Source organism: Chelmon rostratus, chromosome 4 (genome assembly GCF_017976325.1).
Source record: "Chelmon rostratus isolate fCheRos1 chromosome 4, fCheRos1.pri, whole genome shotgun sequence".
Classification (NCBI taxonomy): Eukaryota; Metazoa; Chordata; class Actinopteri; order Chaetodontiformes; family Chaetodontidae; genus Chelmon; species Chelmon rostratus.
In genome coordinates, this window is record NC_055661.1 from 25550843 (window position 1) to 25576947 (window position 26105).

Consider the following 26105-nt stretch of genomic DNA (forward strand, 5'->3'; position numbering starts at 1 on the left):
GCGCGTGTGTGTGTCAGACTGTGCTCATTTGTGTTTGAGCACTGAGGAGAGAAACAACAGAGGGTTCAGACTGACTCTTCCCTCAGCAGATGAACAGAAAAAGGATTTTATTCACTTTAAAATACAAAACAAGCATCAGCTGGCAGTTGGGGAGATGCAAATGAAAGATGCAAATTCAGTTCCACTTTCGTGTTGTTTGTACAAATCGTCCCACTTAAATCTGCAGTTATAGATTATATTGCGCCTCTGGAGTGAACACTTATTTGTTGTGTAACATAAACAGACAGGGGTCATTTCTCTTTCCCCAGACTGAAGCTGAATAAATCATTACAGTCTCTGTGTGTGAATGTGGTTTCTAATGAGGAAGACAGATACCAGAGTAGCAGAGCAATGTGCATGATCAACCTGCCATCTGCTCGCTTAATGATGGGGGCTTATCTCAGCACAAACTACGCACAGCTTCCTGCCCTGCATTGTCACCTACACAAAAAAATCAAAAGCACCTGATTCCCAAAACAAAACTCAGGGAATATTTTTAGACCACACCCTATAAAGTTTGCTGTTATGTCAAATGCTGGGGATCTACCAGGTGTGTGCACACATTATCAATACCACTGTTACATCCATTAGTGCTGCAAAGCATTTCCTGTGATAACAACTTCATCAATGACACGACTTAGTTCCAGTCACTGACGTCTTGATTTTCTTCTCGCTTTTCGCGGCACCTTGAGCTGTTTTGGGAAGTAAGAAGACACCCCCCCCCCCCCAGAAATGCGCCATCATAAGGTCCCAGATGGGACAGTCCCACCAGTGAGGGGGCAGGTGTGGTGGCCACGCATGGTGCTGAGCACCAGTGATTACCCAGGCCCGGTAAGAGCTGGAGGGAGTTAAATGGGGCAGGCTGCCAGCTGCTGGTGTCTGATGATGATGGGCTGGGGGAGGGGGTCAACCAGGGTGGGTGGGGTGTAGGCGGGGGTGGTGTTAAGGGGAGAGGGGGGGGTCCATTCTCTGATTCCCAGCTGCCCTTCAACATACAGAATGTGACACATCAATCCAAATGACCAACCTGAGCTTAGTTCTGCACGTTGGTAATCACCTTTAGATTTATTCTCTGTGCATGCTCACTGAAGAGTCCAGTGTACACAGTAAACACATGTAAACCTGAGAACACACATATCAGTATGTGCATGATATTATCTGATCACGCATGTGGACACATCATATTAAACTGAGTGTGAGAAACGAAGCACACGCAGCCTTCATTTTAATCAGGTTACCGGTTACGTTGCTACTGTTGGTTATTAGCAGGCACCTGGCCCACTAAGCGCTATCAAATTTCACTGTGCTTGTAAAGCTAGCTCTATTTAGGTCTCTGTCAGAGTGGATGGCTGTCACACTGCAGCTGCAGTCGTCATAGCAACAGGTAATCTGCATTTCCTTTTGTGTGCTTGATTACTCTGTTTGACTCAGGGCTCTCGCTCGCTCGGTGTGTTTGAAGGGTCGGGTGGAGAGGATTGATCAGCTCTTCCTGTTTGACAGACCTATCCATCAACAGTGATGACTCTATTCTGGGATTCAAGGGGAGTGTTCCATCTCTTATAATCCTATCTCAGCCTACAGGAAGTATGCCGCCTGTCTGCCACTCAACACTGGTTTCCTATTTCAAAGATGTCGTCAGGCCGAGGTGCCATCGACCGACTTTCTCAGTGGAATCACAAGATTCAGATGTAAGATGTAGTTTACCCAAATTGCAAACAATGTATTATGTCATTTACCTGTAGTGGAGTCTACCTATGCAGATTGTTTTAGCCCAATTTGTGCAGGTTTTGAAATATCTGTCACTGAGGTTTCTGCCTAAATGGTGTTGAATGGAATTTAGTTTGTGATGCAAATTACATTTTACAATTAAAAAGTGCCTCCATTAAGAGCGTGCTGTGGACATTGACTGTTTAAAACATGGATGTATACTCCCTGACGTCAGCTCTAGGTTTCTGAAGAGCCATTGTTGAGTTCAGTGAGACCCATCACAATCTGGACCCATCGCCATCTTGGAGTGCCTGACTCCATCAAACTCCCAAATAATCCGAAAAATGGGCAAAGATTGGTTGCTCTGGTTGCTGAAACCTTGCAGCCAGCTGTCACTCAGAGTGAACATACCGATCATTATACATAACTTTAAGCCTAAATGTAATTGAAATGTACAGTTGTCATGATCGGGGAAATTAGCTATCGAGACCAAAACCATTTTTTGTACCAGTCTGTAAACATGTTTATCTCTGTTTGCATATAGTTATGCATTTTAACATGGGGGTCTATGTGGATTACTCGAGTTGGACCCAGCCCTTTGAGGAACTGCAATTGTCGGCACTTTTGCATTTTTTTTTTTCAGTTTTCAGGCCACTTGACTGTAAACAGTGATCACTGGAACGACAGTAGAAATAGTCACTCAGAAAACTATTTTCATATAAGGTGACAGGTACGCTCACTCTGGGAAGAGATGCTGCTGAATTTCCAAGTGTAGTTTGTCTCCAAACCTGGATAAGTACAACCAAATCCACCTGCATTTCTAGATATCACTCAACATAAATGCTTGTTTTTGTAATTTGGGTGAACTGACCCTTCATCGTTATCAGTGTTTTTCCAGTTTTTGGAGGCTTGTGGACACCGAGGCTCGTTCTACCTGAGCTTCTAATTTCGCGTGGCAGTCTGCGGTTTTAATGCCAGCTCATGGGAGGGTTTTTGTTCAGATTTTCAGCCGGCGTGGCCTGCAGGACGGAGGTGTCTTTGTTGCAGTAAATTGTCCCTTTGTTGTGTCTCTCTGGCTGCTGAATGGCCCTTTGTGTTGCTGACTGATTAAGCTTCTGTAAACAGTCATCTCACTCACACACATGCGCACCATCAGGCACGGACACACGGCCAGAGGTGTCAGTAACGATGTCATACCCACCACGAGATCACAAACTTACAAACAGATTGACAAACAGTGAGACAGTTGACGCCTGGATGAGCTTATCTCTTATCCAGGCTGGGGCTTGTCCTCAGCGGTCACACCCACCACTTAATGCTACTACTGCTTCAGAATCAATCAAAAGGGCCCTCCCATGTATGATTGGTGTTATTCTGCAAGACTGAATGAGCAGTAGGTCTGTATGAGAGTGGCACATATTTGCATTTTATGGCCCGCTGCAGAAGGCTTGCAGGGCTGATTAGGTGGTTGTGTTCTCTGAGGCTGTAGGCCTGGCCAGGCACATCTGTCATGCTCAGGGTGTGTGACTCTCCTCCTCCTCCTCGCTGCTAATCACCGTACAGCAACTCAAAAGATCAACCCTCTCCTCATTTTACATCATCTTTCCCCATCTTCGATCAACTTTATCCCGCTTTCTTTGTCTCAGAGCTCTCCTGACGAGTGTCCTTGCCGCTAATCCTATTCCCAATACTCCCACGAGTGCTCTCCAGCGATTGCGTCCACATCACATCTGTCTGCTCTCGTGGCTCCGGCTTGTGTGTGTGAGGGGAAGAGATGGCGTTATCTTAATGTCAGAGTAAATCTCCTCTGGTTGTTGCACAGAAGCCAGGAGCTCTGTTGTAACAGCAAACAGTCGCATGAACAGATAACAGCCTGCAACCTTCTGCTTTCCATAGGCGGCTTATTTGCACACAAATACATGAATGGCACACACACACACACACACACACACACACACACACACACACACACGTACACACACACACATACTGTAATGTCAGGCAACAACAGGGGTCTCAGACAGAAGGAGATGCCTTTAACGCTGTTTAAAGGAGAAACAAAGAGGAAACCTGCTTAGCCACACACACACACACACAAGCACACACAGGCCGTACTGTGAGTCAATGCACCTGCCCGTCAATGTACTGCAGGTAATTCAATTAGGTGTGTCTGTGTGTGTGTGCGTACATGTGTGCCTGTTTCTGTGCATCTGCATGGGGGCTCCACACAATGTCAGGGGGCATCTCAAGTGTCCCCGGCACAGAGCTGCAGCTGGGGGTCAGAGGTCAACGGTGACAGGCGCCCCTGGCCTCCAGATGCATTGTGGGAAGCCAGCAGGTGTAGGAAGAGCACATATGTTAATGGAAACAGACCGATCATTAGCTAAAACATATTAGATCTATCTATCTATCTATCTATCTATCTATCTATCTATCTATCTATCTATCTATCTATCAAAAATGGCAGCGGTTTCAGTCTCCCATACTTCCTTTACTGTAGACCTAAAATAACAAATACTCTACAAATACAAACATTAATTAGAATTTATGCTTATTTCAGGTTTTCATTTGTATTTTTATGCCTTACAGACACATTTTTCTTCTTTTTTCTCCAGAGCTGGTTGTGTATTTGCATTCCTCTACCTATCTTTTTACTATAAATACTACCAGCATAGTGAATGTGAACCCAGGTACAAGAGACTGCTTTCCTTCTCACAGGAAAAAAAAAAAAAGCAGCTCATCTTCCTCATCTGAGCTGCAGCGGCGGTTTGAACCGTGCACGCTACGCGTTACTGCCGCTCACTGGTGAGAATAGCACCTGCACGACATCCTGAGAACATAAGGTGCAGCTTTTCTTGTTCTTGTGTTTCGAGTTCTTGAATGAACGCAGTGAGGGCACGTGTAAAAAGGCTTCTGTCAAGTTTTTAAAGGGTTCACATTCAATTTAGTTGAAGCAAATCTAACTGCTTTATAATTCTCTGTCCCAAAGCGTCTCGACGGCTCTCCACTGATTTTTGGAGGAAACGCTGAAACAATTGTATCTCCAATGATATCAGAAACTTGTTACTTGGTGCTAGCATGTAAGACTGTGCAGCTTTTTGAGGAGATTTCTGCAAAAAGGATTCATGCTGAGTGAAAATACACTGGATTAAAAGTTAAATAAAACATATCATAGTAAAGTTTAATTTTATTTAAGCTGCATGTACAAGGAACAGAGAGGACAATAGAAATCCTCTGTAGAATATAAAAAAATATAAGGTTTACTTTCATTTCCTGCAAAGTTTATTCAAATGAGCTCTGTTCTCCAGTCATGATTTGAATAAGCTCCCAGGTGGGAGGAATCATTTGCAAACATGTGATTCTCTTCCAAAAGAAGAAAAAAGCTCACTTTAAGTTGATGTTTCTAAACCGTAGAAAATTTTCAGAGTGACAAGCACAACCTTGAACGTCCTCCATCCAGGTGACGGCCACAGAAAATCAAACAAACAAAACAGGCTTTATCTGATATATAGTAAACAGTCCCTTCCCCCGGCCGGCAGACCCTCCCCTGGCTTTGTTGACTCGTCCGCAGCCCAGCTTGACAGTTTATCCATTGACGGCTCAGAGAAGGTTGGAGAAGGTGAATGGAGACGGGCAGCTGGTCCAGATGGCGTCCTGAGCAGGTTTATGGAGGCGTTTGTTTAAGATGCCTTGATAAAACAAGTGAAAACCAGCTTAGTGAAACAGTAATTAAACCCTTGTCAGGTGAGCTTGTCTTGGCTGATTATGCTACGCTCAGGTTTGTTTATCGCTGTCATAAACACAAACAGCACTTTTTGTCCTTTAGCAACAACTGTTATTACTGCAAGATATGATGCAAGATTCCCCTTGTGTTGTGGTTTTGAACAGTTTTGAACGATCACAGTCAGCTGAAGCTCAAACATGATAATTTCTGTCTGAGAGATTATAAAACATGAATACACCTTTCAAACATTCAGCTCCTGAAAAACAGTTGCATCAGTTGCATCCATTGGCTCAAAGTAAGATGGGAAGTTATGTTTCACATTTTTAAAGTGTGTTTTCAGACCAGACATCCAGGTAAAAACAGTAATTTTTTCATGCACAGGTCAATTTTGAGATTTTGGACTTTTTTTTTTGCTGCTATAACATGTCGTCTTTCAGACTAAAATACACATTCAGGTTTAAGTAGTGTATATTTAATTGGATAGTTTCATTTGCATATTTAAATATAAAATGTCAGAAAACTCTTAATACAAAACACAATTGTCTTAATGTAGGTAATCAGTTGGGGAAGTTTAATTGTAATGTCTATTTTGTTTTAACCATATTCACCTGTAATGTCTTATTTTTTGTTTTCTCAAAATGAGTTTTTCCTCATACTCTGAGCCAGAAATCTGGACTTCGTTGGCACTTTTATACACCAGACCTTCCAGTTTTATTTCTTTCTATTTTCTGGAGGTTTTTACAGAGGGCTTTGTTCATGATTTATATTACATTTTATTCAAAAACACACATGAAAATCATTCATTCTGTTCATTTTAACAGATGTTAAAATTGACTTATTTATGAGGTGATAAAAACAGACATCCTAAATTCCCTCTTTAAAAACCTTTCAACAAAATGAAAGAAGAATTTTGAACCTGGATTTATTCAATGTTCAGATTTATGTTGTGGAACTGTATTCAAGTTTGTGTGCAATTAACTAAACAGTGTCTCATTTGTATATTTAAACATGATATTTCAGAAAACGTTGAATACATAAAGTGTGTTTAGTGTAAATAATTCATCATGATATCTATCATTTGAAAGCTTGTTCTCCTGTAGTGTCTTATCTTAAAACAGGCATGCCAAACTCATTCCATAAAGGGCCGTGTGGCTACAGGTTTTCGTTCCAACCAAGGAGGAGCACACCAGGCTGGAATCAATTAATCAGCTGATCTCAGTCTTCAGCTGATAACTAAGTGAACCCTTGATGTTGATTGGTTGGCCTGGTGTGCTCCTCCTTGGTTGAAACAAAAACCTGCAGCCACACGGCCCTTTATGGAATGAGTTTGACATGCCTGCCTTAAAACAATGCTGACATCCTCCATAATAGCTTTATGGACTGGCTCACGTTAAGTGATTGGGAATAAGTTCAGTTCAGTTCAGTCAAATGTAATATGAGGCTCCAGCAGTCTGAGTTCATCAGATCGAGTATCTGCCAAAGTTAGAGTACTTCTAGCATGAAATTCCTGCATCGTGTTACTATGTGTCCATCACAGGATCTTTTCAGGGACAACTTATGTTTATGAGTATTTTATGAGGACACTCTTAAAAAATTAGAGCCTATCCTTACATTCATTGAGAGCATCCAGAATGTGAAATAAATCATCACATTTTGCAAAAAAGTAAACATATCAGAAAGGTTTAGAACCAGTTTGGGAATCTTAATATCATAAACACGTTTCATCTATTGAAGAAATAATAATAGGAAACAGAAACATCCTCTGTGCTGAATGTCTTTGGTGTGTTTTTAGTTATTCTTACATTGTGCGTTACATTGTACAGGTGTACCTAATGAAGTGGCCACTGAGTGTATATATTCAGTGCAATATCCGTGAAGAGGCATTGGGCAAAGCTCTCACAGCAACATCAAAAAAGGTCAACTATGAAGAAATCATAGAAAGTTTAATCTTTAATTCTTCATTCTTGATTTGCTTTTGAATTACTGACACTTCATATCCACCAGAGGAATGTACTGCAAAGCCAAGCTTGATGAAAGACTGAAGACAATTCTGAAACGATCCTGCAGGAATGGCTGCAGTTGGCCTCTCTGGCCAGCAGGGGGCACTACTTCCTTTCCTAATGTTTTGCACATCCCAGCTATTGCCTAAACAGACACGACACTTGGAAGTGAGGGGCTGATTTCTTGGAACTGCTCTAATACCACTCTGACTCTCATACTCATATAAAAATCATTGAAACATCATTTTATAATGCATTTCATTTAAGTGTTTTTCAGTCCAGCAAATTAGGCGTTCATTTCCCTGAATGTTTCTCCAGGGCTGTGTGTGTGTGTGTGTGTGTGTGTGTGTGTGTGTGTGTGTGTGTGTAGGTGGGTAAATTCATTCATCTCCAACATCTCATATCAGAGCTATAAACTTGGCTTGCTCCAGCAGACTGTGATATTGTTGCTGGAATGTTCTCCGAAAGGATTTTATGGTCTTTTCCTGTAAAGTCTCTTTTGGGACCGACTGAAAATCTTCCTCAACAGACAGTGAGGACGTTCCAGTATTTTGGTTGAAAATTCCCCCTGACAGCTACAGAACAAATCTAATAAAGTCTGAGCACCTCGCTGGGCTTTCTTGAGTCTCTGTGATGATTGCGACATTCTCTCCCTGCACGATACATACTCTAAATCTGTGAGACTCCGAGCTTCTCATTAACAGACCTCTTGCATCGTCATTATTTGCTCAACATTACGATGCATTATAAAGCGCAAGCTGAGGTGTCAGCATTATGTTTTTATGTGGCTGTTACGCTACAGATGCATCCACTTGTGGAATTCATGATTTACATTAGATGTAAGTTTCCAGTTTGCTCTCTGGTTTTGCTGGACCATAAAATAATACAGTAAATCCCTTGTCTTTGAAACTGTGGCAGAGAAATGAGAAACACAGGCTTCATATAGCAATGCCATACGAACGAGTGCTTGTCTTTTTACAAGGTTATCTGAGAAAGTTGGAAAGGCAAAACTTGCATTGTGAACTATTCTCTCTGCTCTGTTGCGAACCTATTTTTGCTCCTGCATTTGGATGGAAATCTAGTGCCATAACTGACTTTACATGTGCATGTGTGGGGAAAGATCAAACGTTTGTACTGGTAAATTTTTAGAACTTGCTTGCACATACATTAATGTCTGCATAAAAGCAGGAAGAGTTTGTGTGAAATAAGGCAATCATAACAATCATCATAATAATAACAATCTTTGTAAAGTCATTTTAGAGAAAACTACAGAAACACATAGAAGAGCGTCCTGAGTGCCTACAGTTTAATTTATTGTGTGAGTTCTGTAATGTGCCCGAGGTAAATCAAATGCATGACTCTTGCATGATCACGATGGTCCTTGATGAATGGAGGACTACAAATGTGCCCTGATTTTAAAAGAAATTTGATTTATTGATTAGACCAAAGTCATATGAGATAATATTATTTCTGTAAAAGAGCCAAGAAATGCTGACATCCTCCATAATAATTACATAGCCAAGAATTATAAAGGAATATTAAATAAATGTTGATAATCTGGATTAAACCTGCAGGAAGTGATTTTTTTTTCAGCCACTGGGGGGCAGCAGAAACAAGTTGTGAACACACATTGACATATCATCACATTTTAACTTGTTATCAAACACCTTCTCCACCCTCTGCTGAGGGAAATATCAGGTTTTCTGCTGCTGCACTACACTTTCTCTAAAAAGGTGCCTGCTGCTGCTGAAAACACAGTATGACAATGAGTACATTTTTGGACCAGACAGCTCAACAATGAGCTGAAAGTTGTTATAAAGTTCAACGTAATGTTTTTACATTACCATTTATTACATTGTTATTATAGAAATATTAATTAATGCTACTTTTGCGTTGCATAATGTAAATTAATACTTTTAAGACTCAGAAATAGGATCTATGTGTTTGTTTTTCTGTCATGTTTTTATTCATTTGTCTAACTCAGTGGTTCATGACCTCCTTCAGAGCCAAAAAAAAGTCCCCCCCCCCACACACACAATTTATATTAATCATTAACAATAAGTGGGACTAACAAAAAAGGATTCTAGTTAAATGTTGGTGAAGTAAATCTCAGCACAATGACATCAGCAAACTGGTTTATTTATTTCCCCCATAAATCATATTCATGCAATCAGTTCCGCCATGTTTTTTTTCCCCCAGGTTTTATCTCACCCCCTTTGCTCCATGGCTCCATGCCCCCCTAGAGGGGCCCACCCCTCAGTTTGAGAACTGCTGCTCTAACTTTATATAGCTGTAATTTTATGTCTTCTCTATATGCTCAAATCTGAGAATACAAAGCATATGTCAAACATGTGTCTCTCTTTTTTAGCGCAGCTCGTGGTTTAACATGCCATAGCTCCGCTGCATCCGCCAAAGCATGAACATATTCCCGACTGTCAAAGGTGGACGAGCATGTGTTGCACTGTCATGAGCGGTACGAGCTTGGCATGCTTCATGGGCGCAGCTGTTATATCCTGGAGCACATCATTGTCTCACAATAGGACAAATCTCTCAGATAGGGTTACACTACAAAACCACCTAATTGCCTGCTTTGTAGCGATTAGAAATGACTGCCATTACAATAATAGACGGCATTACAAGACTATAAATCCATTCATGCATTTGTAGATAATCTCTAATTTCTTTGCGCTCTTTAAGATTGTGGTCCTGGTTGATCTTGCAACACCTGTGGTTACCATGGTGACAAAACATGCGGTTTAAAACTGCAGCCAGCCCTCACTGAGCGGCTAGTGTGTCAGAAATACAACAGAAGAGCAACTGCTTTGTTTACAGCGTGACCAGGCAAACTCAAGCTGTTGGCATGTGTGCATGTCGGCTGTTTGCGTGCATCGGGTGGCAGACCCCGCCACTAATGATGAAATTTACCATGTAGAATGTGAATAGTGGCTAGTGCAGAGAGCATCAGTACAATAGTGTCAAAAATAGGATTTGATTTCATGAAAATCCTAAAGATTGTGGCTTTAGATTTCTGTTATATGTGTGAATGTGCAGTATGTTACACTTGATGTAATGCCTCTAACAGTTCGCCCTCCTCTTTCCTGTAGACAGAAAGCAGAGTGGGGAGAGCAGATCCTCCTCTACTTGTCTCCTCACGGCTGTGTTTACAATCGGCATACCACGCCTGGAGCTGCTGCGCTCTAGAGTTTCACTAAAAAGGCCCGGGACAGACTCCTGTTGGAATCTGCCTCCGTGTGTGTGATTGTGAATCTAAACTTTGCTCTTTGTTTATGTCTCCCCGTCCCCTGAGTATTTCAGGCACCGCTGACATGCCGCTCCCTCGACGGATAATAGGATGAAGTTGGACGCAGACACTGCTGCTCTCTTATTGGATAATGAGAGGAAGTCAGACGCTGACACGACATGTGCTCTTCACTCGTGTCCTCTTTCATCTGGTTTCAATTGTGGCTTTTAGTCTTTTTTTTTTTTTTTTTTTACTTCTGTCGAGAGCCAAAAGAGCTTTTGAAGAAAAGGAGAGGATGAGTGAGTTTTAAAGGATGGCCTACAGACTAATTTTAGAAAAGGCTGAACCACTCATATCACCCAGAATGCCGTGTATGTTTATCTGCATTTATCTCTGCAACGTGATGCATCTCTCTGTGCCACAAACTCAACAAAAAAGCCTCAAAATGGTTTCAAGTAACGAACCCTTCAGGCCTGCCTTTCCTCCACTCACAGGTTTATTTTGTATTAGCTGATGGGAGTATCTGCTGAGGGCCAGGTGGGTACGCGATGGGCTAACACTTGCACAGGATGTCCTCGACACAGCCTGTTTTCCTGCCACATCCTTCCCTCCCTCATTCTTTCCCTTGAACTGTAACCTTCTGCCTCTCCTCCCACTCTGTGTTGCAGGGATGATGCCTTCAGTGTCACCCAGTGTGCAATCTGCCTTCTTAAACCTAATTAGAAAAGATGGCAAGCGTGTCATCTTCAGCCAGGTCAGCACTCACACATTGTTTCTCCTCCCTCCCCCACTCCTGGAAGAGACAACAGGAAGAAAAAGTGATGGAGAGATGTTTACAGAGTGGATGTTTGCCTGCAGTGTCGTAGCTCTGCTGAGTTAATGATGAACTCAGTGTTAGCAGGCAGGCTGCTAAAAGGCAGACCTCATCCTCCTCTGTCGCTGTGACGGAAAGCCTCTCAGACGGCGCTTAAATGGATGTGAGGTGAGTGATGAAGATTACGCCTTCCAGGCTCCGCTCAGCGTCGTATGAATGCATTTCAGCCCAATAAGATATTACTTTCCATCCTCGCTGCATTAATGGATTACCTGAGCCGTTAGGGAGGTGTAAGGAGATCATTTAGGTGAGGCCACAGTCAGTGATGGAGTTATCCCCCAAAGCAAACACACCGAGGCCAGTGCACGATGACCCTCGGCATGCATCTGCTCTTCCAGGCTGACCCGCAAACACACATTTTCCTCATAAACCGCAAACTCACAAAGGCACTCGCATATTTTTTGTTACAAATCTTTTATTTATCTGGCAAATGTTGCTGGAAATGCAAGGGAACACCAAGTGCTGATATCTGATGAGAGCTGATGTTACATGCAAACAATCAGGATGGAAAACAAGGTCAGTGAAACGGTGACTGGATATCCAAAAGGCAAACAAGTCAGACCCTCAACCTGCGTGTTTCACACTGATAATAAACCATTAATCATTGCTGTAGTTCACTGGGTTAAATCCTCATATGCTCGCTCAGATAAACGGCTGCGTGACCCAAATTACTAAAAACATTTTTCTTACTTACCACGAGAGCCGAGAAAGAGAAAAATGTCCTCTCTTACGTGGAACTAAGCGCTCTGCAGCAGCTAAGCTTCTGCAGCCACTCATAAAAAATGGAGGCAAACAGAATTTACAGGATTAAAATTATGTTAGCGCTTTATATTAAGGGCACAAAACATATAGCACAGCTCAGCTAATGCAGGATGATTTCCTGTTGCTCGCCTTTAACAAGTGATCAAGCCACCAAGCCTTTGATGACTGTGATTAGTTTATCCTTAATGGATCATCAATTAATGAATGTTAACTCACAGTTGCTTATTATATTATCTGCTGCATGCCGGTTACACTTTAGCACCATGCTTTGATCAGCAGAAAAATCACACTTTTTAAAGAGAAATCTTTGCATGCATTTACAAACTAGGTGCTTACTCTGGTTAATCAGTGTGTCATCAGGGGGACTATTTCTTTAGCAGGAAGTAGCTCCAGTGTAAACTTGTGCAGTTTTGTGTTTGAATCAAATCACAGTGCTCCAGATTCTCCAAAAATGAAAACATTGCTTTATGCAACATGTGAAAACTATCACAGTGCCAGTGAGCGAAGCGGCGAACTGCTCCAGCAGCTCTGCTCACAGCAGAAACCAGCAGATGTGAATTTACAGTATGTAACTGTGGAAGTGTGAAACAGGGCGTTGCTAGAAAAGAGCATGTGTGGCTCAGCTGACCGTCCCAAAAAGAACAGAGCTCAGAAATGTGGATCCAGTGTCCGTAAATCTGTTCAAATGAGATTTTATTTTGTCTCTGCAGTCAAGCTGAAATAGTGCAGAGGGATTATCATTACGGGAGCGTTTTCCACCTCCTTATTCCCCTCCTCCCTCCATCTGCACTAAACTGTCCCTGGTGTGGATACATTTTCAAGATTCTGGCATGTAGCTGGGTCAGTGCATGTGTGTGTGTGTGTGTGTGTGTGTGTGTGTGTGTGTCTGGGTTATTGTGAGTATACATGTCCCCAGAGTGGATTCATTTTCACAGCTTGGTGGTGTGGCTAATAGCAGATTCAATTTGGCATCTATTTTAATCCCGAGGATGTGAAAGTCACAGCGGCACTAATGATGAACCCAGGCATCAATAACCCCAACACAAACACACACACAGACACACACACACACCTGTGTATAGGTCAAAGCACACCAGCAGTCCCTTTCTCCATGCTATAGAAAATACACTAAAAACCTGCAGGCTGTTATAAGCTGATGTGTATGTGGTGCAGTGATGAGGAACAGTCTCCAACCTCCTTGAAGCCACTCTGTTTTACTCCGTTCAGCCTTAACTGATCACTTTTGTGAGTCAAACCTTGATGCAGAAAGACAAAAACAGGCCTTTGTTTGCATTGCGCGCTGCTGCTCTCAGGTCTGTGCGGCCTCGTTGCAGCAGACGCTAGATGACGCTGTTGTACCAACACTTTGTCCACTTTCTGGCTCCCAGCAGCCTCCTCTCCAACAGAACTGCTCTTACTGATAATGAACGGCCAGTCTGAGGCTTGTACATTTAGAAAATGATGTTTGAGAGTCGTTCTTTTTCCTGAAAAACATGATTTTCTGCTGAAATACGTCGCCCCGCTGTTTGCCTTTTATTTCCTGAATTCCCTGAACGCATCGTTTTGTAAGTGTTTAATTTCTCCTGTAAGAAAAAATGAAAGAGCAGATTATGTCATCCGTCCAGCTCCTGCAGGAAGCAGAACTCAACCTGCAGCCGTTCACGCGTGAAACTCTGCAGCTCCGTCACATGAAAGACGGCCCTCCTGGGGGGGACAGCAGCATCCTCTAAATCTAGACCGCCTGCTCATCAGACACGGACCCCCATCAAGCCATAAATTTGGGGCAATTCAGTTCCGAGACAGTCAATGGGTCTTATCTTGGATAAATATTTGCTTCCTTGGGCTCCAGCCCAGGAACAGACACTAATGTCTCTCTGGGAATTTCCACAGTTGATCAGCAACTTTGCGCTGCTGGAACAATCCACTCCGCCATCATCAAAGTTGCTCTGCAGAGGAGGTTTATTATGATCGTGCTGCGCACACCCAGGCATCAGGGCCCATGATAAAACTTGCCTACACACTATAGCCCCGAGGGTTGCGTGACTTCCACAAGGCGCTACTGCCCTAAGTAATAATTTCCAGGGAGCATCAGAGTAAACAGCTCGGGAATGAAAAGTAAGAGGGGGAACCCCGCCGGGTCGAGATTTATGCTCTGGTGACACCTCACTGTCTGTTTTATCAGCAGCTCTCAGCCGCTCCTGCTGCTCGTGTGAGTTCAAGTTTAAAATCATTTAAATATCAAGAATTCAGGCGATGTGTGCGCCAGATCTGCTCCTCTGCAGCCACTGGTTAGAGTCTGAGGGCCAGTCAAACTGAAGTGAATCTGTCTGGTCCCTGTTTGTTGTCTCTTTTTTTCCCCCCCTCTCCTTGTGGTGCGCTGAAGGAGTGGGCTGGTTCTGCGTCTTGGAGTCTTCCTACAGCGAGCGCAGGGAAGAAGTTCGCACCAGTTTTGCCTCCAATCCAGTGGAGGTTTCAATAGCAGCGGCGCGGCAGGGGAGGGACGCACTGCCAGCACTCAGGATACCCACTCACACACACTCACACACACACTCCTGCCCACCAGAGACCAGTTAAATCCGCAAGAAAACTGCAAACACGCACCAGAGCAGTCGCCTAATGCGTTTGATAGGCACCAGCGGCAGAGGTGAAAACTGAGGGGGACTACTGGACACTGCAGAGGACAACTTTTGATTTTTCTTTCAGATCGCTTTAGTTGTGAGGCACTTTAAGAAGAAAAACCTTGGTGATCACCAGAGTGGCTTTGCGAGCAAGAACCATCCTTCAGACAACTTCGCCGCTTCATATTCTGGAAGGTAAGACTGTCTCATGTTAAGATTGGCTGTTTTTGTCGCGTTCCTGCGTCTGATCCAGAGCTTCTAGGAAATTATTAGATGAGAAAAAAACTTACTTCCTTTCTTTAACTTTTCCAAGGCTTTTATTTCCTCAAAATGTGCATAAAAGCTCCATATAAATTCAGAGCCGGACTCCCGGAGTAAAGTGGTGCCTTTGAAACGGCTGCCAGGGAGGGAAAGAGAGGGGAAGAGGTTTTGCGGTTTTACAACTCCGGGAAGTTAAAAGTTTCAAACACATTTCAATCAAGCCCGAACTCGCATGTTTCCTTTAATCTCGGCTTATTTTTTTTATTTCTTTTTTGTTTGGGTCGTGAATGTGTGGCAGCCGATGGGGACCGTCGAGCTGAGGAACTTTAGAAAATCCTCTCGCTTTTGTGCCTCGGAAAGGTTCCCATGCTCCCAGGGGTGACACAGCACCCAATAAGGCGATTTATCAATAACGTGCCTGTGCGCCGTGCCTGCTCTTCTCTCTGGCCATGCGTTTGGCTGCGAAGCGCACAGTTTTTTTTTATTCAGAGCGCAATTCGGGTGTGTGTTTTGCTCCATCGGGTCACCTTCGGGTGCTTTTACGCACCTGTAAGAGCGCCTTACGAGGATCATTCCCCCCTACCTATAATAAATTAAACTCCCCGTTTGAAAATGATTCAGGGCAGATTGGTGACAGCTTTGCTCGTGCTGGGAGTTGTTTTTCCTCATCCGGTCCATGTGAGAGCCGAGCTTCTCCGCTCAGCCCGTGCTTAATGAGAGACATACCCGGAGTGGGGATTTGAATAACTGTATTTAGCAGCAGGGTGAAGCCACACTGCCTCCCCTCTACTTTCTCAGGAGAATGAATCATGAACAAAAAAAAAGTCTTAAAATGGGAAGGTCTGCGTCGCATACCGTAACTAAACCGTGATTTGCATATGAAAACTCTCCGGCTGAAAGAATTCCGCCTGTGTTGCTGCGTCCAGAGCAGTGACAGGCTGCGGTGTGTGCACCGTCTCCTCCGCGCTGCCGTTGGATCACATATCCAGAGTCACTGGCGGAAGATTAAGGACGCAAGTTTTTATTTCCTTGTTAAATTATTCATCATATCCACACCCCGCTCCCAGTCCCCCGGGCACATCCATTTTGCAAAGCCCCTCATTATGCTCCCTCAGATGGACACAAGCGAAGGCAGAGCGGCTCACACGAGCTGCTGAACGGGCTCTCTGTGCCTCCCCTTTCCCCTGCTCCTCCATAACGGAGCATGATTGACTCATTTCCCACGACGCGGCCCGGCCTGGTGCATGTGTGCCCCGGATGATGGGCAGTGGGTGGGTGACTTTCCCATGGGGCATTCTCTCTTGTAATCTTTAATCACCCTTGCAGTCACAATGCCAGCACATCAGTCAGAGCCTCCACCACTCCCCCCTCATCACCCTCAATGCTATCTGAATGGGGAGGGGGGGTCGACGCAGAAAGCGGCCCTGCGACCTGACCCCCTTACAGAGACATTCCAGGATGCAGCGATAAATGCGAGCTGCAGAGATGGACTATAAAGAGGAACAAGGGGAGGGTGAGAAGTAAAGGAAACTGGGCTCTCCTCTCCATCATGCTGTTGTGCCAGCTTTCCTGGTTCTGATGATGTGGATCGTTCAGAAACTCAAACTGTGAGTGATGTTGTGGATGGCGGGGAGACAGGTCCCGAGTGATGGTTAAGACTTATACACAGAATGGAGGGGAGGAATGTGATGGTTTGGACACACACACACACACATATGGACATGCACACATCAGATAAAATCTCCATTATTGGATCAGAGCCCTCACCACAGTCTCTACCAATTCATTAATGAGCTGTTTAGCTGGCCAAGAGCACCAGACCTGCTTTGGTTTGGCCCGCCTATACCACAGGTCCAGGTCCTGTGTGGTTCCATCCTTGGCTGCCAGCCCCCATATACTCCACTCACTCCAAGCCCCCACATTGGCCCTGAAGTGACAGCAGCGATGGAGCTCGCTACTGAGGACCCACCATAAATCTGCCTCCAGACTTCCTTAAAGAAAACACACAGCGGCTTCGTGTCCTGCGAGCGCTGCCAGGCGTCTTGTTGGGTGGAATCCGAAATGTCTCTTTATTTGTGTTGAAATTAAACTGTCTTTTATTCCCTCCCGTTCTGTTAATGAGCTCCATGTGGCAGCAGGCAGGAGGCTTATCCGTCTTGACAAGGAGCTGGAGGGGAAGGAGAGAGAGGGGGACCGGTTAAACAAAGTGAGGAGAGAAAGGGGAGGTCAGGGGCAGTTTGGTGCACGCATGCACGAACGGACTATACGTGAACACACACACACACACATGCACGGACGACAGGGCTGGGATGCATGTCCTGTGCTCCATACATGGATATACTGCACTTCTAATCAGTGTGTTCCCGCTGGAAAGTAGGCTCACACACTTGCACGCAGACTCGATCAGGTGGCTGAATTGTTGCATTTTTCCCCCCTTTAATCATCAGCGGATCGTGAATAATTTTAATTCTGCAGATGATTGATGTCGCTGCGAGTATTGCGTCCATCTGGGCAATGTAAAACACGGTGTGAACATTTTGTTTTGGCTTTGCACATGATTTGCTTGTAATGACCCCAAATTAGAGCAGGGTCAAAGCTGTTATAGCAGTAATTCAAATGAGGGGGTCCCATTCCTCTGATCACACAGGAATGGAGAGAGAGGGTGGTGTAGGGGCTCATTTTCTTGATACTGTAGATGTGTCAAAGACATGCATGGGAAAGAAGATCATCACTTTTTCCTCTATTGATGAAGCCACTGCAAGCTGTATTGGTCCTTAAATCCTATTACACAGACTCCGCAGCCTGCCAGTTAGAATTTACATGATGTTTTCCACCCAAAATGGGTCGCAAAATCCACTAAAAGTGAAACAAAAAGCTATAAATGTATAAATAAGCTGATAAAAAGCAACAGCAAAGCAAAGTTGACACGATTGCGGGTGACCTAGCCTTGAAATTATCCGTTCCTCACATTGCGATCATACATTCTTCCCCATTCTAATTAAACATTAGGCTTTATTTGTTCCAGATGCAGCATTTTTTTTTTTGATGTGTTATTTTGGTTAAAGGGAACTCTGTGGCATGAGAATGGCGCGGGCCCGCATGTAAGAGCAGATCCAGAGCAGCCCGTGTGACCGTGTTGACTCTGCGCTGGTCCGTGCAACCGCAGTGACCCAGCACAACTGCTCTAATATTCAGATGTCATCCCTCTGCAACACATACTGTCAATGCAGACTGAGCGGCTCAGCGCATGTGGGAGCAGCAGGGGCTCAGTCACGGGGTTTAAATCAGTGGTGTCACATGTGAGGAGCACTCCGAAGGCACACATCAAATGCGGTAATGACGGTGGTGATAAAACCCTTACTGTATGAGTGATAGCAGACATTATGCGTAATGACATCAGTGTGGTGGACAGAGCCGGCCGGGGCCCCCGCTGCGTCTGCGTGCTGTTTGGGGATGTCGGAATGAAAGACAGCTCTGAGCGGCTCTGCGCATACCACCTCAGAGCTGTCTTGAGTATTAATAGACATGTCTTTGTTCCAACTGACACGCGTCTGAAGTGGAATGAGACAAGCTGAGGCGATAAGGATCTCCACTCTCTGTGTGAGTCAAACCTCAAAGTGCCACTTAGGCGGCTTTGCTTTTGCTCTGTGAAGTTTGGCGGTGCGGCGGGAGGCCGGGCCGAGACGGAGACACTGACAGGAGCTGTCAAGGGCTTCTCCCCTGCTTGAGGTTTTAACGGAGGCCACGTTTGCCGTGCGTAGGAGCGTCCGGGCCCGAGTCCTCCTGGTTCTTCCTTGTCTTCGCTTCGGTCCAGGGCGCCAATGAGCGAGGAGGAGATGCAAAGAGGGAGTCGAGTGGAAAGGCTCGACTGCTTGTGTACAAATGTGAGAGAGAGAGTGTTGATGAAAAAAAAAAGTGTGATCAAGGGAAAGAGACAGACAAGGGAGGGTGGGCAGAGGAAGGGAGAGGGGTCATTAAAAGGACACCATCTCGCTTGCAGTAAATGGCAGTAAAGTATCTGGCTAATCTGCCGTCATTACACTGATTAAATCACCAGGGATTTGGCGTTCCCATCAGCTGCAATCAATGGGGCAAAATCAATAGACAGGGGATACGTGAGAGGCTCTCAGTCAGCTGCACCTCGTCCCGAGCCACACTAAACATTTTCATATTAGCATCAATAAAACTTAAGTGACATGGATTCGGGGATTTTTATGTTAAGCGTTTTATGAAATACTGTGGTTCCCTGGAGTTTCAATGTCTTTTCCTTCACACGTCTGTGTTTAAAACCGAGGCCTAATCCCCCCCCCCTTCCTCTCCGTGGCCTTCACTCCCCCTTTCAGTCTCTCACTCACCGACTTGCTCAAAGATGGCGCCTGTACTGTCACACAGCTTCAATGTTAAATGTTAATTAAGATTAAAAGGAAAAGAAGGCAAGAAAACACATTTTAACACAAAATAAAATACAGAGTGGAAAAAAAAAATGAAAGCAAACCTCTGCTAAAAACACGATAATGTCTGCTGCCAAAGCTCACTGTTGCCAAACTCATTAAGGACGGTTTGTGTTTTAAGTTAATGCCAGAATGAAAGGAAAGATAGGAAAAAAGCCATTCAGAACCTCCACTGCAAAAATAGACTTTTTGGACACATCGCTGCTAATATGAGCCACCAGTACTGATTGATAACATGCATTAAAGAAATAGTGAAATGAGAAGATTGATACCACTGTCATGTCTGTATGCTAAATATTAGCTGATAATAACATAGCTTAAAGACTGGAGACAGTTTGTCGCAGCTACACTGGCTCTGTCCAAAGGTTGGAGAAAATGTGCTGACCAATTCCTCTAAAGTCTTTTATTTTATCACGGAGTTATGCTTGACCATAAAAATGAAAATCTATTTTAGGAAATATGCTTTTTTAGCCTTTCTTGCCAAGACTTAGATGACGAGATTGGTACCACTCTTATATCTGTACATTCAATATGAAGACTGGAGTTGATTAGCTTAGCTTAGCATAAAGACTGGAAGCAGGGGGAAACTGCTAGCCTTGCGTTGAGAAATCTGCGTACTATCACCTCTAAAACTCACTCAATTTCCACATTATATCTAATTTATTTAATTCACACAAGCAGTAAGTGATGTGAAGTTGTGGTTTTAGGGAGGGTGTGCTGGACTAATTTCTTGAGCCAGGCTAGCTGTTTCCTACCATTTCTAAGCTTTATACTAAGCTAGTGCTCTGCTGACTGTAGCTTCATATTCTGTGCACAGACATGAGTCAGTCTTGTCCTCTAGTTCTCCGCAAGAAAACACGTAAACAAAATTTCAAACTATTCCTTTAAAATCAAACAGAAGTCAATGATAAGACTGTTTCCAGGATGCAACGTGAATGACACTGAGGTGATCTGTCTGTGTCTTTCAGAATGAGGCAGTGTAAAGGTTGGAGCGCCGTTCTGCTGGTGCTTTTGGGGCTGGGAGCTTTGGCCCAGAAGCTGCCCACGAGAGACGAAGGACTCTTCCAGATGCAGATCAGGGACAAGTCGCTGTTCCACGACTCCTCCGTCATCCCGGATGGAGCTGAGATCAGTGGCTATCTGTTCAGGGACACACCCAGAAGGTAAGACAAACAATGACTGTATGAATTGCATAATGCTAGTGATTCAAACTGTCTGCACGTTGTTATGAGGAGCCAGTCCCACCTTCCGCTGCTGACTGAGCCATAACAGCCACCGAGGAAAACATTAAACTTGCAGATGGCCACTTACTGTAAATAGATAGGAAACATCAGATGTTGCTCTGTAACACGATCTGTTATGGTGATGCAAAAGCTAAATAATAAATGAGAAAGTCTTGTTTGTGTAATTGAGTGTCTGTTAGCTCAGAGCGAGGGAGACCAAGGTCAGTATTACGATAATGTCACGCTGTGCCACAGCCTCACTCTGCTCACGCATTATCCCACACAGTATTTTGGATAACGTCAAAATGTGATGAAGTCAATGTGAATATCAGTCCCTTCAACCTATTATTTTCACAGGTACTACTTTGTGGTGGAGGAAGACAACACACCCCTGTCTGTGACTGTGACACCTTGTGATGCTCCTCTGGAGTGGAAACTCACGCTGCAGGAGCTGCCAGAAGAGGCCAGTGGAGAGGGATCAGGTATAATTGACATCAGGCAGCAGTGGAAGAGGTTAATGACACGTTATGTGGAAATATCACTATCCTCCACACACAATTAACCTACGCAGTGATGTTAGGCTTTGTGTTCTGGTGGGTTTTAATTAAGTCACAGTCGTAGCGTCTAGTCTGACCACTTATGATGTCTGACTCGGCCCAGCCTGACGTCTGTAATTTCAGAGGAGGCCTCCACTCCACTGTAGTCACCCTGCTGAATCAAAGCCATTGCATCCCTTTACTTAAGCTGTCTTGGTCTTCCTAAGGTAAATCCCGCTGCGCTCTGTCTGTCTTCCTTCCTCTTTTTCGTCTTTTCTGCCTCACATGAAAACTTTCTCCATCTGGAGGACGTCCTTTCGGCACAGGAGACCCTGCCAGATGACCAAAGCGTCGGTTTAGAGCCTATATGCGTGATGTGAGCATACATTTGAATATAAATACACGAGCACCTGCGTGTGTGTCTGCGCTCTTGTCAGGTCAAATATTACAAAGTGATTTATTGGATTGTTAGACTGGTGAAGACGTGCACTTTGCCTCAAGTGAAAAGAATTCATCTGTAAGTAGAGGCATAATGACAGCTTTGGACACCTGCAGTGCCATTGGTAGAGATTTGTTGGCGCAGCAGTTGAACCGGTGAACTTCTTCCTGTCTTTACAGCTCTTTCTGCTAAATGTGTCTAGTGGGAGTAGATCTTTGAGCATTAATTTTTAGTACACCACTGAGCACACTCTCTGGTTGACAAACATAATATTATGCTAGGGCCGTCGCTCTCACGTGGAAGCTACAAGGCGCCTCTTTGTAGCACAGCTTCCCCGGAAAGGCCAAGTGAATGCCGGCCTGTGATCTTTGGGGATGTTTGGAGTGAAAACATGGCTGCCGTGTGAGGGGCTAATCGTCTGTGAGGCTTGCAGGGCTTCGGCGTAACCTCACAGCATCAACACATTAAACATTTTTAGTATGGGTGGAAATTATTTTTCCTCAAAGCCAAAAATGAAATGGAAGGAAAATACCGTAAAGGTCACGACAACAGATCTCTGTCAAAATTTGTAAAATAGGTTCGGATGCTGTGTCAGTCAAAGAGCTCATGTAGTGCCTTTTTGTTTTGGTTTTGCAGGAGACCCTGAACCTCTGGACCAGCAGAAACAGCAGGTGACCGTAGACGAGGGGACGGAGCTCTTCACCTACAAGGGTAACGATGTGGAGTCGTATGTGGCCACCAGCACGCCCTCCGGCCTCTACCAGCTGGAGCTGCTGTCCACAGAGAAAGACAGCAACTTCAAGGTGTACGCCACCACAACCCCAGAGTCTGACCAGCCCTACCCGGAGCTGCCCTACGACCCTCGTGTGGATGTGACCGCGCTGGGCCGGACCACCGTCACTCTGGCCTGGAAGCCGACGCCAACGGGCTCTCTGATGGGCCAGCCCGTCCAGTACTGCGTCGTGATCAACAAAGAGCACAATTTCAAGAGCATGTGTGCAGCTGAAGCTAAGATCAGCGTCGACGATACCTTCATGCTGGCGCCGAAGCCTGGCAGAGACTTCAGCCCGTTCGACTTTGCGCACTTCGGCTTTGTTCCCTCTGACATTGGTTTCGGAAAGGACCGAGGCCTCACAAGTAACAAGATCTCACGGGCGTACGCAGCCAAGCCCAAAGCTGCAGACATTCAGAAGGTGTGTATTGGCAATAAAAACATTTTCACCGTGTCAGACCTGAAGCCAGACACGCAGTACTACTTTGACGTGTTTGCCGTGAATTCTGCAACCAACACCAGCACGGCATACGTGGGAACGTTCGCTCGCACCAAAGAGGAGGCTCGTCAGAAGACAGTGGAGCTGAAGGACGGCAAAGTGTCGGATGTTTTCATCAAGAGAAAGGGCAGCAAGTTTCTGCGCTTTGCTCCCGTGTCCTCCCATCAGAGGGTCACTCTGTTCGTCCACACGTGTCTGGACGCCGTGCAGGTGCAGGTGAGGCGCGATGGCAAGTTGCTGCTCTCCCAGAACGTGGAGGGTGTGCGGCAGTTCCAGCTGCGGGGAAAGCCAAAAGCCAAGTACCTCATCCGTTTGCGGGGCAGCAGGAAAGGGGCCTCCACTTTGAAGGTGCTAGCCACCACAAGACCCAGCAGCAAGCAGCCCTTCCCTTCGCTTCCGGAGGACACGCGCATCAAGGCCTTCGACAAGCTGCGCACCTGCTCCTCCGTCACCGTGGCCTGGCTGGGCACGCAGGACCGCAACAAATACTGCATTTACCGCAAGGAGGTGGCTGACAATTACGGCGAGGAGCAGCGACGCCGGGAACAAAACCAGTGTGCCGGGCCAGAGACCCGCAGGAAGTCAGAAAAGGTCCTGTGCAAGTACTTCCACAGCCCGAACCTGCAGAAAGCTGTGACTACAGAGACCATCACAGGTCTGGAGCCGGGCAAGACCTACCTGCTGGACGTTTACGTGGTGGGACACAGTGGTCACTCAGTGAAATACCAGAGCAAACTGGTGAAAACAAGGAAATACTGCTAAATGACTCTGCAAAGAATAAATCTATTATAAATATATATATTAAATAAGTTTATTTAACTCTAAGTGATATTCTACTAAGGAGTGTATACAGACTGACTACTCACACAGCGGATGGGCCTGTGGCAGTGACTGAACTGTTTGTAGAGAGAGATATCAACCTGTATATTTATGTTTACATTTCATTGTGGCACCTGTGGGTGGCCCATAGCGTGAGGCGCTTTGTTACCTGGCTTGTCGTCTTGTCATCATGTTGCCACTGGGGAGGCGGAACTTCAAAGAAGATCATCTTTCATCTCGTATGTTTCTTTGTCGCTGCATGACATTCACCTTTGTCTGTCATATTTGTGCGTTTCTTCAGTTTCAAATCACGTTGACTGGAGGAGATGCGGTAGCTGCCCACATTGTATAGATTTCTCACTGCATATTCACTACATGTTTTAGGAGGAATTTAAATTATTTTATACTTTTCGTCTCTCTTTTTGATCGTTTTTATTGATGACAATAATAACTGTTGCAAGGAAATTCCAGTTTTATGAGGAAGTTGTCGTAGTTCAGACATTCCCTGATGTATCTCAGCCAGTGTTTGCTCTAGAGCCCATCTTGTAAATGTGTTCTGTGCTGGAGATCTGTGTTATTATCACTGTATCGCTGTGTGTGTGTCACATGTACAGAGTTGTCCTGCCAATATTCATGTACATAAACACTAAATATAGAACAAGTAATCCCTCTGTCACCCTGGGTGTCATGTTCTTTTGCCGAGCAGTTAACATCACAGTCGTGGCTCGGAGATGAAAGAGCACACTGTGCATTGTGTTTATAGACTCTTACATTGGGGCTGCAGAAGCAGAACCTGATACTAGCAATTTGAAATGATCCTAAAAATGATTTGTGACAAGCAAAGACCGACAGAGGACAAATTATTCCCTGGAAATAACTTTTAAGACCTCTTGTCTAAGATCACACAAGTGGTGGCTTAACTCCGCTGGAAGCATTTTACCTCTTGGCGCCATCATTTGCAATCAGCCCGGTGTCTCAGTGACATGCATTCTCATAGATGTACAGTAATAAATCCGTCCATTTTAGCATACTTATGAGTCCATTTATTTGTCTCTGTTGGAGAACTGTTCATATTTTTGATGCTGAAGATTTTTTGAGAAATAAAAGCTGACTTAGAACTGCACCCGCACATAAAAGCCAGAGCAGAAATGTGGGTTGAAAGTTTGTTTTAGCTCAGAGAGGACAGACCATCTGTTTCACATGGCCTGCTCGTCATCTTTGTTTTTGGATAAAAACACCTCATATGGTGTTGCCGCTCTGTGCACTGATCTCCTTGATGAGGACATTGAAATGTGGCCACGCAGGCAATATTCATATGTGAAATTTTGTTTAATCTGAGGTGGAGGAACAGGTCTGAAATTATACTGAAATAACTCTCATCATGATTTGTTGGTATAATTTGTGTCAAATACAACAAATACTTTTGTTGTTTATCATCTTTTTTATATTAGGTAAAGTGACACTATGTAACTTTTAATAGAGGAAATAATCCTCTCTTTTAATCTACAAATTAAAGCAATTGAACGCACCATGCAGACTTAAATACACTCAGAGGTTTAGCTGCTACAGCATCACTTGGTCTGTTTTTAACCTGTAGCTCATGGTGACACATGTTTGTTAATGTTAGCAAACTTTCCATAGATATTGCTGTGCACCTGACACTACTCGGTCAGTTTGACCACTTGATGATATTACTTCACTTGTGCTAATGCTATGCTACATTTTAGCACATTTCCATGAAGACGGTAATTTTACTTTATGCAAAAAAAACTGTTGAATTATGAAGAATACTTTAAGGGTAAACCAAATCTGTAAAATCAGACACTCTGCAATATCTGTTTAAAATTTACTGATATTAGCTAACATTAGCCACCAGATGCTATTGCTATTGGTCATACCAGACCAAGTAGGACTGTAACAGTAAAGCCTCAGAGTGTATTAAAGTAAGCAATGGTTCTTTTTATTGTGTAGGAATCCAACCTTTCATTTGCAAAATGAGATTTTTCTTCTTTTAAAAGTTACATAGCCTAAAAGCTAAAAGCTAGAATAATACACTAATCAAAAAAGCACATTTTTGCACCTGATTTTTGCATAATTTTTGAAATTGCACCACTTCAAAATAAAAAACAGATGACACCAA

General features: G+C 44.3%; 1 protein-coding gene across 1 annotated transcript; it reads left to right on the forward strand.

Annotated features, from left to right (window-relative positions):
- The first annotated feature begins 14801 nt into the window (after positions 1-14801).
- Positions 14802-24959, forward strand: ndnf (neuron-derived neurotrophic factor). The gene is made up of 4 exons (XM_041935814.1): positions 14802-15160; positions 20646-20840; positions 21258-21382; positions 22512-24959. Exons 2-4 carry the CDS (start codon positions 20647-20649, stop codon positions 23906-23908), a joined length of 1716 nt encoding a protein of 571 aa, XP_041791748.1. The 5' UTR covers positions 14802-15160; position 20646; the 3' UTR covers positions 23909-24959.
- The last annotated feature ends 1146 nt before the right edge of the window (positions 24960-26105 follow it).

Bases quoted from the DNA above. Each gene is read 5' to 3' on its own strand.
- ndnf (XM_041935814.1), top strand. From the start codon at position 20,647: ATGAGGCAGTGTAAAGGTTGGAGCGCCGTTCTGCTGGTGCTTTTGGGG. The intron at 20,841-21,257 runs GTAAGACAAACA...TTATTTTCACAG, and splicing joins TTCAGGGACACACCCAGAAG to GTACTACTTTGTGGTGGAGG. The intron at 21,383-22,511 runs GTATAATTGACA...TTGGTTTTGCAG, and splicing joins GGCCAGTGGAGAGGGATCAG to GAGACCCTGAACCTCTGGAC.